Source organism: Filicampus tigris, chromosome 14, assembly GCF_054856515.1.
Source record: "Filicampus tigris isolate MCC_2025a chromosome 14, RoL_Ftig_1.0, whole genome shotgun sequence".
In the NCBI taxonomy this organism is placed as follows: domain Eukaryota; kingdom Metazoa; phylum Chordata; class Actinopteri; order Syngnathiformes; family Syngnathidae; genus Filicampus; species Filicampus tigris.
The window spans coordinates 13548729-13566730 of record NC_141230.1 but is presented as its reverse complement, the minus strand read 5'-3'; the positions used below and the strand labels follow the sequence as shown (position 1 = coordinate 13566730).

At 43.5% G+C, this 18002-nt stretch overlaps 1 protein-coding gene across 4 annotated transcripts in view; it reads left to right on the top strand.

Annotated features, from left to right (window-relative positions):
* The first annotated feature begins 231 nt into the window (after positions 1–231).
* The window catches only part of LOC147136437 (neuroligin-4, X-linked-like), a 37628-nt gene continuing 19857 nt past the window's right edge, over positions 232–18002 (top strand). For 3 of the 4 annotated variants that reach the window (XR_015089480.1, XM_086050911.1, XM_086050913.1), the window contains exons 1-5: positions 232–603; positions 5832–6670; positions 9076–9228; positions 16074–16259; positions 17376–17826. Coding sequence is in view for 3 of the 4 variants with exons in the window: in XM_086050911.1 (XP_085907037.1) it covers positions 6211–6670; positions 9076–9228; positions 16074–16259; positions 17376–17826 (1250 nt within the window). In the remaining variant the exon portion in view is untranslated. Of the gene's footprint in view, positions 604–4659; positions 4802–5831; positions 6671–9075; positions 9229–16073; positions 16260–17375; positions 17827–18002 lie in introns of all 4 variants that reach the window. The other variant, XM_086050912.1, reaches the window with a different exon arrangement.

Here is an 18002-nt window from a genome sequence, read left to right as displayed (position 1 = left end):
CCATCAACTCATGCCCAACAACAAGTGTGCGTGTGTGTAAGCATATGTAGCGCTCATGTAATGGCGTGCACATTTTCTCTTTCATAGGTGAGCATCATTGGATCTGTAGCTGCACGCTGCATCACTGTCCAATCGCATTTAGGGGGAGCACCAGAGAGAGGGAGAGAGAGGGTTGGATGGGGAGGGGGGAGTCAGCGAAGAGGAGAGAGAGGGGGGGAGATTGATCGTTCGTCCTGGGCCTTTCACATCCCATCGGAGAACCACTTCAATTCCTTTCGTAACGGCCGCTATTGCATTTGGATTACAGGTTGCGAGGATTGCAGTGTTTTCTGGGGGGGGGGTCTGTTTTATGTTGTTTTTCAATATTTTGTGTAGCGTATACGTGTGTCTGTGTGTGTGTGTGTGGTGCGGGGGGGGGGGTGGCGCAGGTTTGCACTCATAGGGGACGACGAGCCCGCAAGCAGCATCGGCAGCATCAGCATTAGAAGTCTCATCTCCAAATATCCCATCCGGCCACGTCGCGCCTCAGCCGCGGTGACACGCGGTGCACCAAAGCGGACGTGAGCGCACATTTCAGGCAGCTCTCTACAGCGCCGGACGCAGGTTTGGGCTTTTTTCTTTAGTCGAAATCACAATTATTATTAGTTATTCCAGCTATTCTTGAAATTGCTTTATTTATTAGTATTACTGTGAGGGGAATGCGGCGTGCGAGGACGCCCCGCGGGGGTGGTTGCACGGTGGCAGGCTGCAGGGATTTGTCCTGATAAATGGAGCGTTATTCAGCAGCGTGCGTGCGTGTGATCACCACTGGAATGTTAACTAGCACCTTGGACAGCGCACGCCCGCACACACGCGCGCGCGCGCACACATACTCCTCCGCCGTGGTGTGCTGGTGGGAGGAGCGAGGCTGATCACCTCCACACTGTCATATCTGTGCGTGCGTGCGTGTGTGTGATTAGACTGAATTGATGTTGCACTGTCTGGGCGTCTGCGTGTGTTATAATTCTGCCCTAAGGTCTGTTGGGATTGATAGCAGCTGTATGGGTGCATATGTGTCTGTGTGCGTGTGCGTGCGTGCGTGCGTGCGTGGGCGTGTGTGTGTGTAATGAAATGGAGAAGGAGTTTGTTTTCGCTATTGGAAGAGAGGAAAACCTGCACTTGTGCTCGGGGCTTATAAACAGCCCTTGTGTGGGACAGAGATGGAGACTAAAGTGTGTGCGTGCATGTGTGTGAGAGAGAGTGGATTGAAAATAACACGTGCGCATTGCTGATTAAAAGGAAATACATCAATTACTTGAAATATATGTACAGTGTATCCAGAAAGTAGTCACAATGTATTCCAAATAGGGTAAAAATGAATATTGTTGTACTAAATTGGACACACAATGCCAAGTCCAACATCAATTTTGATGTTTGTATAAGTTTATGAAAAAAAAAGTAAAACGTCCCTAAAAAATACCCTGCAGCATCATTGGAACCTAATTGCTGCCGAAGGGGCTTCAATAAAGTATTGACTGTGCATGCACCGTGAGTGTTTTATTTTGTACTTACCAGCAAATATTTCAATGATCTTTTTTTCCACCTTGTCATTGTTGCATGCTGGAAATAACATTTTCAAGGGGCAATGAATTGACTTCGTTGATGAATAAGGCTACCCAAAAAAATGTGGAGGAGAAAAGTGACTGAATACTTTCCCTGTGCACTCTGAATATTGTGTGCTTGTGCAGAAGAAATGGACAAAAGGGTGCATCTTTCAGTGGAGCACAAGTTAAATAATGTAGGCCTACAGTACATTTCTTTAAATGAAGCAGAACATTGCGATAGTGATTGGTTTCTCTGCCTCACAGTCTAGAGGTTGTCAGTTCGAATCTTGCCTTTCTGTGTGAAGTGTATGCCGACCTTTCCCCACATATCCAAAACATGCTTGTTATGCTCACTGAATACTTTGAATTGTCCATAGTTGTGTATGTGAGAGTTTGTTTGTCTATTGGTGCCCTGTGATTGGCTGACGACCAGTCCAAGATGTCGTTTATTGACTCTAATGAGGACAAAACCTTGTAGAAAATGGAAACATTAAAAAAAAAAAATAAATCAAACTATGACTCACGAATGTAAAATTCCAAATAAACCCAACATCTCACGTGACATCGAGTCACAAAGTTTAGCAAATCTCGCCAGCATAGCACTCTAGCCCTCATTTCAGCATGTCCCAGTACTTTTGTCCATTTTCAGCGGCGTGCCTGCTGGAGATGATGCAACGCTGAGCCAGGATTGATTGCCGGTTGCCACATGGGCGAGTGAGCGTATAGTAAAGATGCAGAGGCACAGTGGGCATGCTAACGTTAGCCGCTAGTGAGCTGGATGTTGACTGGATAGCTGTTATACACTTGTTATCAAGGGTAGGGTGCTCAACATTTGACACCATTTTTATTTCCACCTCGTGGCTTGTCATTATAATTACGAATTGCTTGTTTCACCATAACATGACAACGATTAACTTATTTTTTTTTACTCTAGTTTGGCAGTTAGTGGTTAAGTAATGAGATGTGTGAGCCCCCTCTGCCTTTAGAGAGCGTTAGGTCCTATGCCACACCTATTTTATTTTACAATGTTTTCTAATGTGTGGTGTCTTTTAATCAGGTCTGCAAGATCGTTTGTGACCTTTTTCAACCTATTCTAGTTGGTCAAAATTGCCTGACAGTTTGAGATGGGTTGATTTGTAATTAATATTCAAATATAAATAAGCTTTGCTCTGATTTAATTGCTGTTCTCCTTCTTGTGGATATGAACAAAGATTCATTTTGACGTGTGTCTGAGAATATTTGGTCGGCTAGTGACCATTAAATGCAACTTTTTTTTAGTGTTCTGTCAATAAAGTCCAGCTAGGCAACGTATCAAGGCCTTCGTCTTTGTTGTTACTTCACTGCTGGCCTCTCATGCTGTCACAGCTGCATATGAAGGGAGTTTGGCCACTTGGACGCCGGACAGGAGACGATAGGTTAGCTTAGCGCTAGTGCTTACGGCAACAAAATAACAACAACAAAAAAAAACCCCACCCTGGATTCTACCATTGGCCAGGGTGTGACGAGGGATCCTGGAAGTTGAAGCAAGCTATTTTTAAATACAAAGGAAAGGTTTTTCTTTGGTTCAATACGTAGATATGCGTTCAAATACGTGAATGAATGAGGCGTTGAAAGCGCTTTGGACACCGCATGCTGAAGATAAAGGGCTACGTAAGTAACAGATTTGAGTTCATAACAAAACTATTCAATATTTTCTTTAGGAATGATACCTCTTCCTTGTTTTTGGTGAACACTTAGGCCTCCTTCGTGACTGTATTTCAATCTTAGCCATCATGGTGGTACTTGGAGAGTCAGGTATTTTTTAAGGCGGTACCTGGTGTAAAAAGTTTGCGAACCACTGGATCATATGATTCTATATGTCTATGCATAATTCAAATATGTTTTTGTGAAGATTTAGAGGTTTTGATTTGACTGTGGAAACCTTTGTGACTTTTGCGATTATAGTGCTACTAAAAATAAAACTCATTTGAATTGAATATTGAAAGAGAAACTTATGAAACTGCTTTCCCTGGAATCCCTTGAAGTGCATGTCATTTTGTCATATTTGAGTACTGTAAAATATCCTTGAGCCTTCAGCGTGTCATGTAAACATCCTTTTTTTTGTGCCACGGGTTCCTTAGGAAGCAGCATTTGTGGGAGTCCCCGTCAAGGGGTGATGGGTAATGGGAGACAATGACACCCATGGTGTGTTACTTACATCCAATCTACCCTGTAAAAATTCTTTTGGGGTCATTATCGTTACAGAAAATCACTCTTTGCAAAGATGTTGGAAATGGAACCTTTGTGTGGCAGTTTTAAAGGCTTGATTGCCCCATTTGCAAGACTCCTATATGCAGAGCAGTCTTGGTAAGAATCACCTTGCAGTGATAAAAGCACATTTTAAGAAGAACTGCTGATAGTGTCTTTTAAAAGCAGCTTTCTTTTCCCTGGAAGTTGTAGGCTTTTGTCTCCATTATTTGGCCTTTTCCTCTTCCCAAATAAACTCTCCGAGGACTTTTGCTTTTTCCTCATTTTTGCTAGCTTGTGGGGTAACTTAAAAAGAAACGTTTTGAACATTGATTTAAAAACATAACTGAAATGGCACAGGCGGATGCACCTGATTTTCGAATCAAAACTTCTTTCAAACTCCAATCAATACAAAAAAAATAAAAAAAATAAAAAATGATGCGTCTTTGGTTACATGACTTAAAAACCTTACCTGTGCAGTTAATGCAAGTTTTATTCTTGTGCCAGGTCAACCCCGGCGGAGAGTAATTCAATTTCCATCATTTCCTATGGGGAAATGTTTGGAAATCCCAACCTTTGTTCAACCTTTCACTCTGTACGTGTGTGTCTGTGTATGATAACATTAAGTCAGTGTATTTGTAATTACAACTGTACTGTGCTGGGGATATGAACAGTAAACACCGTGTGCATGTGTGTGACCGAGATAGAGAACGTGTGCGTGTGTGCAGGCATCTTAACACCACTGGAGTCAGGAGCTCATGTGTGTTCACGGTTTAATTAAGCGTGTGACGTGACTCTCTACCCTCGCAACACTAACCCACCTCCCCTTCCACCACTTTGCCCTCCACAGTATCTTGGGATGCGCGCGGTGGCGTAGCAGGGGAGTGACATATGTCTGCAGCTCACACACTAACACACATCAGTCCTGATGCGCTGACAAACCAGCTAAAGCTGAGCAGTCACCGTGAACGGCGGCGTTTGCTTTTGCGTATGTAAGTCTATCGTGAGTGTATGCGTGTGTGTGAGCGTGTCGTGTCGCATATGCACACATAAGTGTAAGCCATTCGGAAATGGACTTACTGGTGTGTTTTGGATCGTTGTCCTTAGCTCACTTCATAACAAGCGGCGGTAAGATGAGAATTGGTAAATATTTTTCAAAAAAGATCTCCAAGCTGAAGATTACCGTCAAAGTAAACGGCAAAGAACGGGAATGGCACTTTGTGTGTTTAAAACAACCACGTGGCCTGTGCGCAGCCTGTCCTTACATACAACGGAGAATTCCATAGGCACACGGACTTATATTTAGCATCTTGGTAGCGGTAGCACGTCCGTCTCACAGTTCAGAGGTCGTGGGTTCGATCCCGGCCCCGGCCTCCCTGTGTGGAGTTTGTATGTTCTCCCCGTGCCTGCGTGGGTTTTCTCCGGGTACTCCGGTTTCCTCCCACATTCCAAAAACATGCAATGCAGGTTAATTGATCATTCCAAATTGCCCCTAGGTGTGATTGTGAGTGCGGATGTTTGTCTCTGTGTGCCCTGCGATTGGCTGGCAACCAATTCTTTACATTGCGTCTAATGATGTCCTTACTTCATGTTTTCACAAAGTGTAATATTAGAGTGCAATTTTTACGGCTAAAAAAACACCTGATTACTAAATTATTTGGTTGTCTGGAGGAGGCCGACACAAATCATTTGTATCTATTTGAAGAGGGAAGACGGTTTCATTAACAAATGAAATTTACATCTGAAGGCATGACTGTACTGTAATGGAATTTGGGACTTCTGTCATTAGTAGTTTATTGAATAGAACAAAAATGTTGATTTTACTCTAACATACAGGTATGAATAGTAAAAAATTTGAGAAACTGATAAGTGGTCTCTTCATTTTCCTGAGCTGTGTGCGTGTGTGTGTGTGACATTTTGGCTTGATTTACACCTCGATCCCATTGACGAAGACTAATGATGTCATTCTGTCCTTTCCTTTCCCCGTCGCCGCTTCCTCCTCCTCCTCCTCTTCTCTTCCAGGAGGCAGTTTGGGCTTGTCATGGGGCTGAGCGGAAGGAGAGAGTGACAGAGGAACAGTGATGCTACTGTTTACATAACCAGACATTCACACACACACATGAACACCCCCTCCAATCGCTAGTACAGGACACACAATCACTTAAAACACACACGCAGACGCAAAGGGAATGACGCCAAGTGACTCACCACACACTCAGAGGCGCTGAATGACACACACACACACACACACACATAGGAGGGAAAAGTTCTTCGCGAGGGTCAGGGCGCGCGTGTGTGTGCGCGCGCGATGTGTTTATGGGCCAAGCTTCACGAGAGTGCCGTATCCCACTGAAGGCTCGTAAAGCAACATAAAGTGAACATCGCCCAATCTCCCGTCGCCATGCCCGAGCCGAAGAGGAGAAGACGATCTCCCCGGCAAGCCTCGTCTCCCCTCGGGCTGGTCTCCTCGCTGCCCGCCGTCTGCCTCCTCCACCTCAGCCTGTGCGGGGCCCAGCAGACGGTGCCCGTCGTGTCCACGGCGCAGGGGCGCATCCGCGGCGTCCTCACCCCGTTGCCTTCCGACCTCTTGGGCCCCGTCATCCAGTACCTGGGGGTGCCCTACGCCAGGCCCCCGACCGGGGACCGGCGTTTCCAAGCGCCCGAGCCGCCCTTGCCCTGGCCCGGAATCCGGAACGTGACCCAGTTTGCGCCCGTTTGCCCGCAGTCGTTGGACGAGAGGAGCATGCTGGGAGATATGATGCCCTCGTGGCTCACGGCCAACCTGGACATAGCGGCCACCTACCTGACCCACCAGAGTGAGGATTGTCTCTACCTCAACATCTACGTGCCCACCGAGGAAGGTGAGGATGCACGTAAACGTCGCGGCATTCTTAGCTGTCATTCAAATGGGAAAACATAAAAGTAATAAGCCTTGCGTGTTTGCGGTTCATTATTTACCCATTCGTGTGGGCCCTCTGTGCTCTTTTTCAAATACTAAGATGCTGCCAAAGCCCTCCAATGTTGTGAATTGGTGTCAAGGAAGTGCAGTGGTAGATAAATACACAAAACTCAAACGCACACGGATTTATTTGGTTCTGCACAGTGCAGCTATTCAATACCAGGAATTTATTTATATTTACTTTCAAATTTTTTCAAACGTTACGGTAAAAGGGGGTCTGAAAGTGCCCGGCAGTGAATGAGTTAATAATAATATTGATAATAACGATCATAATAAAATCATAAATAATCAGATAAAACCCTCCCCTCCCATCAAAATCATGCACGTGCATGTACACGTGTCTTCACAGTGCATTTTTTCTAAACCAACTCATCTGTAAATCAACCATCTATAACGCTAATGTTGTAGAATGAGATGTCATTACAGTGCGCCAGGTGGCGGAGCCAGAACGTGGCTAATAGGTGGGCCTGGAAAAATCAGGCTGCTGGGCCTGAATATTTCTCTCACTGAGCACAATCCTCCTGTCCTGACACATCGTATATTCAAATAAAATGACAAACTGAATAATATGAAGTCCAGATCTTCCTGAGACAACCACAATTATGTCATTTTTAATATTCAGTCAAGTATAAAACGCAACAAAATGCAAATAAAAAATAATTTAATAATAATTTACTTAAAATTTAAAAGTATATATTTTTTTTTCATGAATCTCACTGGGCGGGCAGTCTGTCAATCTGGCTCCGCCCCTGCAGTGCGCTGACGCACGAGTTGAACATTTTTCAATTCAGGCGTGCCACAGTTGATTGTTTTCAAAGTCCCAGTAAAATGAAACTAAAAAAAGTCTTCTAGATTTGACACAATGCAGAGATGAGTGTTAACAACCCTGCCAAATGTCAATGATTAAAAACATTTGTGAGTAGATAAAATGCGGCTTCATAATTGTGGAAAATCAAACGTTGGGCATGTCTACCAAATGCTGTGAAACTTGTATTTTCAGCTAGAAGCACAGCTATCTAGCTACATGCACATTGCAATTACGCCATATAACCTCTGGTGCCAACAAAGGCGTTCAAGGTCTCCCATAAAGAGGCAAAGGTGAACCGTGCTGCGGCCGAGACGCATCACTGGCTCCCAAAAATGAGGAAACAGGACATGGTAATAAACACTTTAAAGATTAAGTCAACCCAAACATGATTTTTTTTCAAGAATATGTTCTATGCAAGCCTCCTAGTTGAAACAAGGCATTCTGATAAATATTGCGTTTGTGGAATAAGAGTTAATCCACACGTTTTTAGCCATCTCTGGGGCGGCCATTTTGTCACTTCTCTCCACTGAAAATGACATCACAACTACCCAGGGTCTCAGGTAACTACCAATCACGACTCAGCTTCAGAAAACAGGGCAACGGCGATTGGTCGTTACCTGAGCCCTGAGCAGTTGTGATGTCATTTTCAGTCGACAAAAGCGACAAAATGGCCGCCCCCGGAGATGGCTAAAAACGAGTGGATTAACTCTTATTCCACAAACGCAATATTTATCAGAATGCCGTGTTTCGACTAGTGAGCCTGCTGGGAACACATTCTTGAAAAAAAATGTCTTTGGGTTGATTTCCGCTTTAAGTCTCTTAAAATGTTGGAATTCAGTGAGCTTCCTCACAGTTCTTCTAATTCATCTTAGTTTTAAAAAGCAGTTAACTTCATTTTACACTTGTGTGGCTGTTTAGTATGTTGCATTGTTACTCACATTACCTGTACAGTAAGTGAATGTTTTATGATGACCGCAGTTTGACCTTGAAATAGATCATTTTGATTTCTTGTATTTCTTGTGATCATTGTTTAAAAAAAAAAAAAAAAAAAATCTTTTAAATTTTGGAAATGAGCGTGCAGGATCCGATTATGTCCGACTTTAGCGCTTACACTGTAATTCTTCCTTCTGCATGCACGGGCCGGAGCTTAAAATGCAGACACCTGCGCCGGTTGCTGTGGGGTTTGCGCCTCTACTTGTGGAGGGAAGTGAGAAGGACAAAGACTCACTCATGCATGCAGAGCGGTTCATACATGCCGAGCGCACACGCACACACACTTGTTTTTCTCCATAACCAGCATGAACACTCTCACATGCTTCAATTTATACCCACTTGCAGATAGATTAAGGGAAGCGGGTCGGCGGCCAAATCATAAGGATGCAGGGGAGGCGCCACCTGCCCGTAGATTGATTGGACGCATACAAACGGACGGGAGGCCAATCGGGCTGTCACTCGCTATTACGCGCACGCGCTCTTCATCCTCACTCTTCTTCTCCCAGACATCCACGAGGAGGGCGGGCAGAGGCCCGTGATGGTCTACGTCCACGGCGGCTCGTACACAGAAGGCACCGGCAACATGATGGACGGCAGCGTGCTGGCGAGCTACGGCAACGTCATCGTCATCACGCTCAACTACCGATTGGGCGTGCTCGGTAAAATAAGACCGTACTGGCAAATGATGTGTGAAATTGCGCGAGTGTGGATTTCCAATCAAATTTGTGTGACAGGAAAAAAAACGAAAACATTTACATTTCAACGAGGGATGTTCGATGCCACTTTCTTCAGACTAATACAAGTACTCACTGATACCGATTACCAATACTGCTCGTATTTTTCAAATATCAAATTTCCTTTAATACAATGTCAAAATATCGGGAATAAAGTAAACAAACTGTCTTTCGGACACAGATGATGGTTTACCGATGCGTCAAACTGCAGAAGTATAGTGCTAACTGCTGCCGATTTTTTTATTTTTTTTGCCTTAAGTATCAGTGTCTGATATCGGCAACCTCCACAAGTGCTCAATACCATAAAATAAGGCTGGTATCAACTCGATACTGATAGCTTGTATCAGTACTAGCCCATCCCTAATTTTAACATTACATATGATAATACATAACGTATTTCTTTGTATCGAGACAAGGAGTGTTTACTCAACTGTAGTGAGTACAAATGCAATTTTCTAAATAAGAAAATAAGGTTGTATTTTACAAACGAATGATGACACCTGACCGGCTGGTGACCCCACCTCTTGCCCTGGTCAGCTGGGACAGGCTTCATCTTTTTTTTTCCCCCTCCATCTTTTTCTATTCGAAAGAGCTATGACTTGACTAAATGAAGCTCCTCTCTTCAGTTTAACATAGTTGCTTGGCATCCGATGGGACCAAAGCAAAATTTGTATATTAGACATGGCTTTGGCTTGAGCACAAAACCAGTAAAGAGTTGGGTTAGTCAGCAAATAACGACGGATGGAATCTCAGTTCGTGTGGATTTTGCATGTTCTCCTCATGCTTGTCTATGTTTCCTCTTGGTAATCCGCCTTAGCTGCGAATTTGAGTGTGGATGCTTGTTTGTCTATATGTGCCCCGCGATTTGTGGCGTTTTTTCAGTGATGTATTGATTCCTTTTGGTCCGGCGTCTTTCACAGCGGAGTCCGTTTGAGGCAATACAGTAAATGTTCTGTGTAGCCACACCATGTGTTCATTTTTTACCGTTCCAAATGAGTGCGCAATATCCGCATAAGCCATTTGTTTGTATGCAAACAATGCATGCTGAACTTTACCATTTTTTTCTTATTTACCACTTTAGAGAGGAGCAACAGCAGTATAATTACCAATGATGCTATTTTTGGTCTGCTAATAACATTGCACACTTGCTGAATGACAATTAACAGGATGAGGGGAGCTCTTTTTTTTTTGTGTGTGTGATTTGGACTGAAAAATTTGCAGACAAGCAGAATGTAATGCAATCTAATGTCATACAACATTATATACTATAGAAACATCTTATTAATACTAGGGCTGCACAATCAATCGAAAAAATATCGACATATCGCAACAATGGCCTATGCAATATGCATGTCGCAAAGACATGCAGTCATTTCTTTATGGAATTGTTACGCTTTTATCTGAATTCGACCAGTCGGATGCCGACTTCGCCACCCAATAGTTGGACATTATCAAGGGGAATTACAATGAATTTGCTAAGAACACATTGAGCTTGCTTATTCTGCCGCGTGAAAAAAAAAAAAAAAGTACTTCTTTCATGAGATAATAAAGATGTCATTTATTTAGGTCCATGTTAAATATCGCAATAATATCAATATTGCTATAGTCAACATCCATATCGCACATCACGTTTCTACGATATAGTGCAGGCATCATGAACACTGCTAATGCACAGCAAAGGATTGCCCTAGAAAGTGATTGGGTTATACATTTTCAAGCACTTAATCAAACAAACTCAACAATCTGGTTGTGGTTGTTTTCATAATTGCAACACGAGTTCTTTATCGGAAACCTTCTTTTTTTTGTTTGTTTTAAAAGGATGTTTCTATTGATCTTATCTTGCACGACACTCGTTGCAATGTGTTCTTTTTATCTTAACGCTGCAGTGCACAAAGCCTCTATAGATTGGAATATCATGTAATCCTTTCCTTCTTGGTAAAAACAATAGAATGATAATGACAGAAAAACACTGATGGCATCATTTTTATGAGGAGCACTCAGGTTATTAGCACATATTTACATTGTATACTTTTGTGTGAGCGCATGATTTCTTTTTCAAAAGTGATGATACATCACACCTTTACTTACATTAATAATGATTGCGCAATTTCCGCCCACTACTTCTCCAAGGTCAACATGTGCTGACACAGCATGCTTTATCATTAGTGATTGGTAATCATTTTCTCATGTAGTGGTATTAAAAATGTAATTAAAAAAATGTATGCGAGTAGCATTTATGTGCTCCGTTTCCTTAAATAATTAAAAGCATATTTTATATTCTAGCTTTGAGTTCAGTTCCACATGCAAATCATTGAGATAATTTCCCCCAGTGCGGGAAGCCGCATATCTTTGCTAAGATGCACCAGCCCAATGCTTGTGCGTGAGTTTTGTACAATTAAAATATCGCCACTGTCCTGTGAAAAACACCTATCTCCAATTTTGCAAACTTTAAAAATGTTCACATTAATGCGATGTCTGTAACGCGGAAACACCATTCATGTAAAAATAAGAAAAATGAAGAAAAAAAAAATGGAGTTACGTTTTTCGCAGGACGGCAACATATGCAACAACAAAAACAAAATCAAAGTGGTAAGTTGGGTATTGTTTCAGTGATCATTAAAGCGGAAGTCAAACATATATTTTTCAAGAATATGTTCCCAGCAGGCCCACCAGTTGAAACACGGCATTCTGATTAATTTTGCGTTTGTGGAATGTAAACTAAGCAGCAAAATTCACTCATTTTTAGCCATCTCTGGGGGCGGCCATTTTGTCTTCTGTCAACTGAAAGTGACATCACAACTGCTCACAACGATCAATCACGGCTGACCTGTTTTCTGAATCTGAGCCGTGATTTGTCGTTGTGAGCAGTTCTGATGTCATTTTCAGTCGACAGAAGACAAAAGTCGCCCCCAGACATGGCTAAAAACGAGTGGATTAACACTTATTCCACAAACAAAAATTTATAAGAATGCTGTGTTTCAACTAGTGGGCTTGCATAGAACATATTCTTGAAAAAAATATGTTTGGGTTGACTTACGCTTTAAATATTGATCCAGGATCCGCCCATATTAGCGTAGGTTTTACAAAAGCATTTTAAGTGGCGTCACACCATTTTTCAAGTACAGATTTATAAATGTATTGGGCTAAGGCTCAGAAATTTATTTGTTGTTTTCTGAGAAAAATCTTACGGCACACTACCAAACAGAAATTGATGATCTCGTTTGAATTTATTCACAAATTTACCTAGTCATTGTGAGACGTGTGCCTGTTTAGTTGAAAACAATGCTGCTATTCTGTTGCATGAAAGGCAACAGGTTTCATTGTACTTTCTATCTTGCTGAAGGGCATTTAATTGTTCTGCTTGTCACTCTACTTTGCCGGCATACATACTGTAGATGAGAAAGATTAAGTCTCTGCAGTATATAAATAAATACTTTTTTTTTTTTTTTTTTTTTTATCACTGAAGTGAAATTAGACCCAAGCACACCTGATGATCTTTAAATCTCCGTATAACATTGGGCTGATAGTACACTGACTTGACCAACAGTGTCATCTAGAGGAGTCAAAAAATACAACAACTGGTTCATGAAGCAAATTTGAAGCTTCATTTTCCCGTCACTATCATTTGGGCCATTTTCCTTGTAGGAGTTCGTCAAAGGACAGAATTTCTCGGCGTTGAGGGTGTCCAGTTTGGTGGCTTCCGTATTATCCCTCTCTGCTTTTTGCATACTGTTAGCTTGATACTGTGGGCTTCGTCGGCTTGTGATTGTCAACTCTTACTGGAGTGGTTCATAGCCAGGTGTGAAGTGGTTGGATGAAGATCAGGACCTCTAAATCTGACGTTGGAAAAAGGGTGGAGTGCACTCCCTGTTGTGGTGAGATTCTGCTCCGAGCCTCAAGTACCCATCCATCCATTATCGATACCGCTTCTCCTCACAAGGGTCGCGGGGGCGTGCTGGAGCCTATCCCAGCTGTCTTGGGGCAGTAGGGCGGGGGACACCCTGAATTGGTTGCCAGGCAATCGCAGGGCACACAGAGACAAACATCCGCACTCACAATCACACCTAGGGGCAATTTTAGAGTGATCAATCAACCTGCCATGCATGTTTTTGGAATGTGGGAGGAAACCGGAGTACCCGGGGAAAACCCACGCAGGCACTGAGAGAACATGCAAACGCCGCACAGGGAGGCCGGAGCCGGGATCGAACCCACCACCTCTGAACTGTGAGGCGGACGTGCTGCCTCAAGTACCTCGGTGGATTATCCATGATGCGATGCGAGGGAAGAGTGGAGCAGGTGAGCGATAGACAGATTGGCACAACGTGTGCTGAGGTGCGGACTTGGTCTATTGTGGTGGAAAAGCAGTCGAAAACGGAAACTCTCAGTCGACTACCCTACTACCCTCACCTATGAGCACAAGTTGTGGGCCATGACCGAAGCAGCAAGATCGTGGATACAAGCGGTCGAAATAGATTTCCTCCGCAGGGCGTCCGGGGCGGCTCTCCCTTAGAGATAAGGTGAAAAGCTCGTCATCTGGGAGGGGCTCGGAATCAAGCTGCTGCTCCTCCGCGTCGAGAGGCGCCAGGTGAGGATTGGAAGGATTGGCAGAATTTCGTTGTGATTTTGGAAAAGAATATTGTTGAATTTGTCTGTAATTGCTATGAGGGACCCAAGGAAGAATAGAGAGCAGCCTTGACCATGGTGAAAACTAATAGGGATCCCCCATTAAATGGTAAACCTCAGGACCCCCAGGAAAGAGCTGATTGAATTGGCTGGTGAAAGTGTCGTCTGGACTTTCCTGCTAAAACTGATGCCCCTGTTACCCAAACCTGGATAAGCAGGAGAAAATGGATGGATGGATGGATGAGTTTGCCAGAGCAAACTTTGTGTTCAATTTCGGGCAATTTTGAGACTTTTTTGTGCATCCCTATATGAAACTGGTGTCAAGGGCATTTTTTTTCTTTTTCAGGGGGCGTTCCTTAGTACGTTTTGGGATTTAGTTTAGGGACCCCTAAAATACATACATTTTTACTGGGCCCATTGATTTTTACAAGCATTCGCAAAAATTGATGTTTTTCTGGTGGTTGAGTCCCCCTAAAGGTGATTTATTTGTCAAAAAAATTAAAGCCATTGCAAGCAGGTCTTCCCAGCGCCTGGTGCTTGGGCCCTAATGATTTGAGCTCAGGAGAGGCTCATGCGGTGTTCTAACAAATGACACAAATCTGCTACTTCCTCATGCATAGGCCCCCCGCCCCCCCCAAAAAGAAAACATGTTCATTAAGTTTGTTGAATGGCTTGAATTTTAATGACTGTTCGTGTCATGTGTTTGTGTTTTAATCATCTCCATCTTCTGTGTTTACATCACCTCCATTAAGATCACATTCATCATCACCATCATCATCATCATCCATCATCACGGGTGGCGGCGTCTTCACCCGTTCTTCGTCGTACTTGTTGGATGTGTGAGGTGAGCCGGCGGATGCAAAGCACTGAGTTTTTTTTTCTTTTTTTCCCCTAATCGTATTCAGCTGGAACTCGAGCATGTCTTGAACAGTCTTACAAAATTCCAATGCTGACCTAGATCTTACCGTGAACACATACAGAATATTCAAAGCGACCTAAAATTGGAAACGGGCTTTAATTGGCCATTAATATGCTTCTTGTTTGAGAGGATTACTGGTGGGTTATAAAATGAATGAGTTTTACATTTTTTACTTTCGTTCCTTTCGCATTACTCTGAATGAGCTTCTGCACTGATGAGATATACAGTGTGCACTTTAAAAGCCTTGTGTTGTAATTGTGTCCAATGGCGGAAGCTGGCTTGCCCGGGGATGGGTGCAAGCAGAGGTTATGGTTATAAATGAGAGTTTCAAAACAGAGTTATGGTTTCAAGCAAAGGTTAGGGTTTCAAATGAGGGTTTCAAACATAGGTTAGGGTTTCAATTTCAGACTGGGGTTTCCAATTTGGGTTAGGCTTTCCAGGCAGGGTTTGGTTTTGAAGTTAGGGTTCATAATTAGAGTTGCAAGACAGGGTTTTGGCTTCCAAATTCAGGCTAAGATTAGGCCAGAGTTTGATTTTTAAATTGGGGTTTACTATTAGGGTTTCAAGCCATAGTTAGGGTTTTAAGTTAAGGTCGAAGACGAGGTTTGGCCTCCGGATTAAGAGTTTTAAGTTTTTTAAATTAGTGTTTCAATCCAGGTGAAGGGTTTCAAATTGGGGTTACAAGGCAGGGATAGGGATTCAAGCCAAGGTTAGGTTTTTAAATCAGGGCTTCAAGCTTGGTTTAGAGCTGCAAGAAAGGGTTCATAATCAGGGTTTAAAGCCAGTATATGGGGTTAAATTTGGGGTTGCAAGACAAGATACGGTGTCAAGCAAAGTTTAGGTTTCATTCAAATCATCGTTTCAAAATAGGGTTTCATGCAAATGTTTGGATTTCAAATCAGGTTTCCAAGACAAGTTTTGTAGTTTCAATTTTGGGTTTGAAATCACTTTTCCCCTTCTTAAAAGAGAATAAAGGTTTTAAGTTAGGTTTTTGGGCCCAGTTAAGGTTTCTAATTCAGGTTGAGGCATCACCCAGGGGGTTAAAGTACACTTTCAAACCAGGATTAAGGCTTTTCCAGGATTAGAAAAAGGGTTAGCGTTTCAAACCAGGGTTACACTCTGAGCAGCTACACAGCTTCAGCGTGACTGATGAGGGGCTTTACTGTATACATTACTGAATATGATTATATACGTACGTCGTGTGTTTACCCAGTGTGTGTTTCTGCAGGATTTCTGAGCACAGGGGACCAGGCCGCCAAGGGCAACTACGGCCTGCTGGACCAGATCCAAGCTCTGCGCTGGGTGAAGGAGAACATCGCGGCCTTCGGAGGAGACCCAAACAGGGTGACCGTCTTTGGGTCCGGAGCTGGAGCTTCCTGCGTCAGTCTCCTCACTTTGTCTCACTACTCCGAGGGTGAGTACGAAACAAAAAATATTCGTCGCTATTTGTATTGTTGTGCAATCCAAAACAAATACATAAGGAGGGTCCCCTCCTTTTCTTTTTTAAAAAAAATATAAACACAAAGAACCGCAAGAAAGAAAGAAATTTCAAATAAATCAAATGTATCTCTGTCCGATTGTTCAGCGGCTTCACACAATGCGCCAATGTTGATTTCCACTGCCCACTTTTTTTTTTCAGTGGCAAACTCGGAACTCACCAGGCACAGGGGAAGGGTGGTGATAAATTCACAAAGGCATCCAATTCTTCACTCGTCGCGTGTGTGTGCGTGTTTTATTTTTAAAATAATTATATAAACAGCACAATAATCAAATAGGACACTTACAGGTGACATCAATCAAGAACGCTGTTAGCAATGACGTTAGAAACATGTTCACAATGAACAGAGCACTTCCTGTAGTATGTTCTTATTTTGAAAAACAAAGCACGCCACTACTGGTAGTAGTAGATTGCCACTGACGTAAGCATCAATAAACGGTAACTTTCACCAATGAACATCACGTAAAACATTCTAGTAACATATTCTGATGCAGCAGCTAATGGCTAATGCTAACAAGATACACTTACAGAATCATTTTGGTTCACTACTCACTTTGACTTTGGGGACTTTAATATACAGTAGGCTGTCTATCGCTACCGTTGGCATGCGGGCAAGTCCCCGTTTACACGCGCTGAAACAACCAAAGCACTATTTTGCAACTAGGGTTTCAAGTCCTGATTAGTGTTTGAAATTAGGGTTGAGGTTATGGATTGTCATGCCGATTTCAAGACTGGGTTAGGATTTGAAGTTGGCGTTTCAAGACAGGGTATGCGTTTATAAAAAGTGTTAGGGGATTTCAATTGTGGGTTTCAAATCAATTAGTTAGGGTTTGAACTTGCAAACTCTACACAGGAAACCCCGAGCCAACATTCAAACGCTGAACATTAGAGCTGTGAGGCAGACATGTTAGCTAATTTTCCACATTGCTGGCCCCACCACCCCCCAGTTTCAACTCAATAAAGAAAAAAAAGAAAAAATCACACACATCCTCCTAAGAACTCGATTCTAATTTGTCTTCCTGTCTGCCTCAGATTTGTTCCATAGGGCCATCATCCAGAGCGGCAGCGCTTTAGCCAGTTGGGCCGTCAACTACCAGCCCAGCAAGTACGCGCGACAGTTGGGGGAGCGGGTGGGCTGCGGCATCGACGACAGCACCCAACTGGTGGCCTGCCTCCAGGGCCGCAGCTACCGAGAGCTGGTGGAGCAGCACGTCACGCCGGCCAAGTACCACACGGCTTTCGCGCCGGTGATCGACGGCGACGTGATACCGGATGACCCGCAGATCCTGATGGAGCAGGGGGAGTTCCTCAACTACGACGTGATGCTGGGCGTGAATCAGGGCGAGGGGGTGAAGTTCGTGGAGGGCATCGTGGACTCCGAGGACGGCGTCACGGCCGAGGACTTCGACTTCGCCGTGTCCGACTTTGTGGACAGTCTATATGGATACCCGGAGGGCCGCGACACGCTCAGAGAGAGTATCAGGTGAAGATGTTTACATTCTGTTTTTAAGCCGGAGCGCAGCCGTTTTAAAATTCCCCCCTGGAATTTGAACACAATCCGAACACCGTTACACCTCTATTGTGCCAATTAACAGCAAAGTCAGTGTGAACGGGGCCATTGATATCCAATGACAAGATATATTTAAAATGCATTAAAAA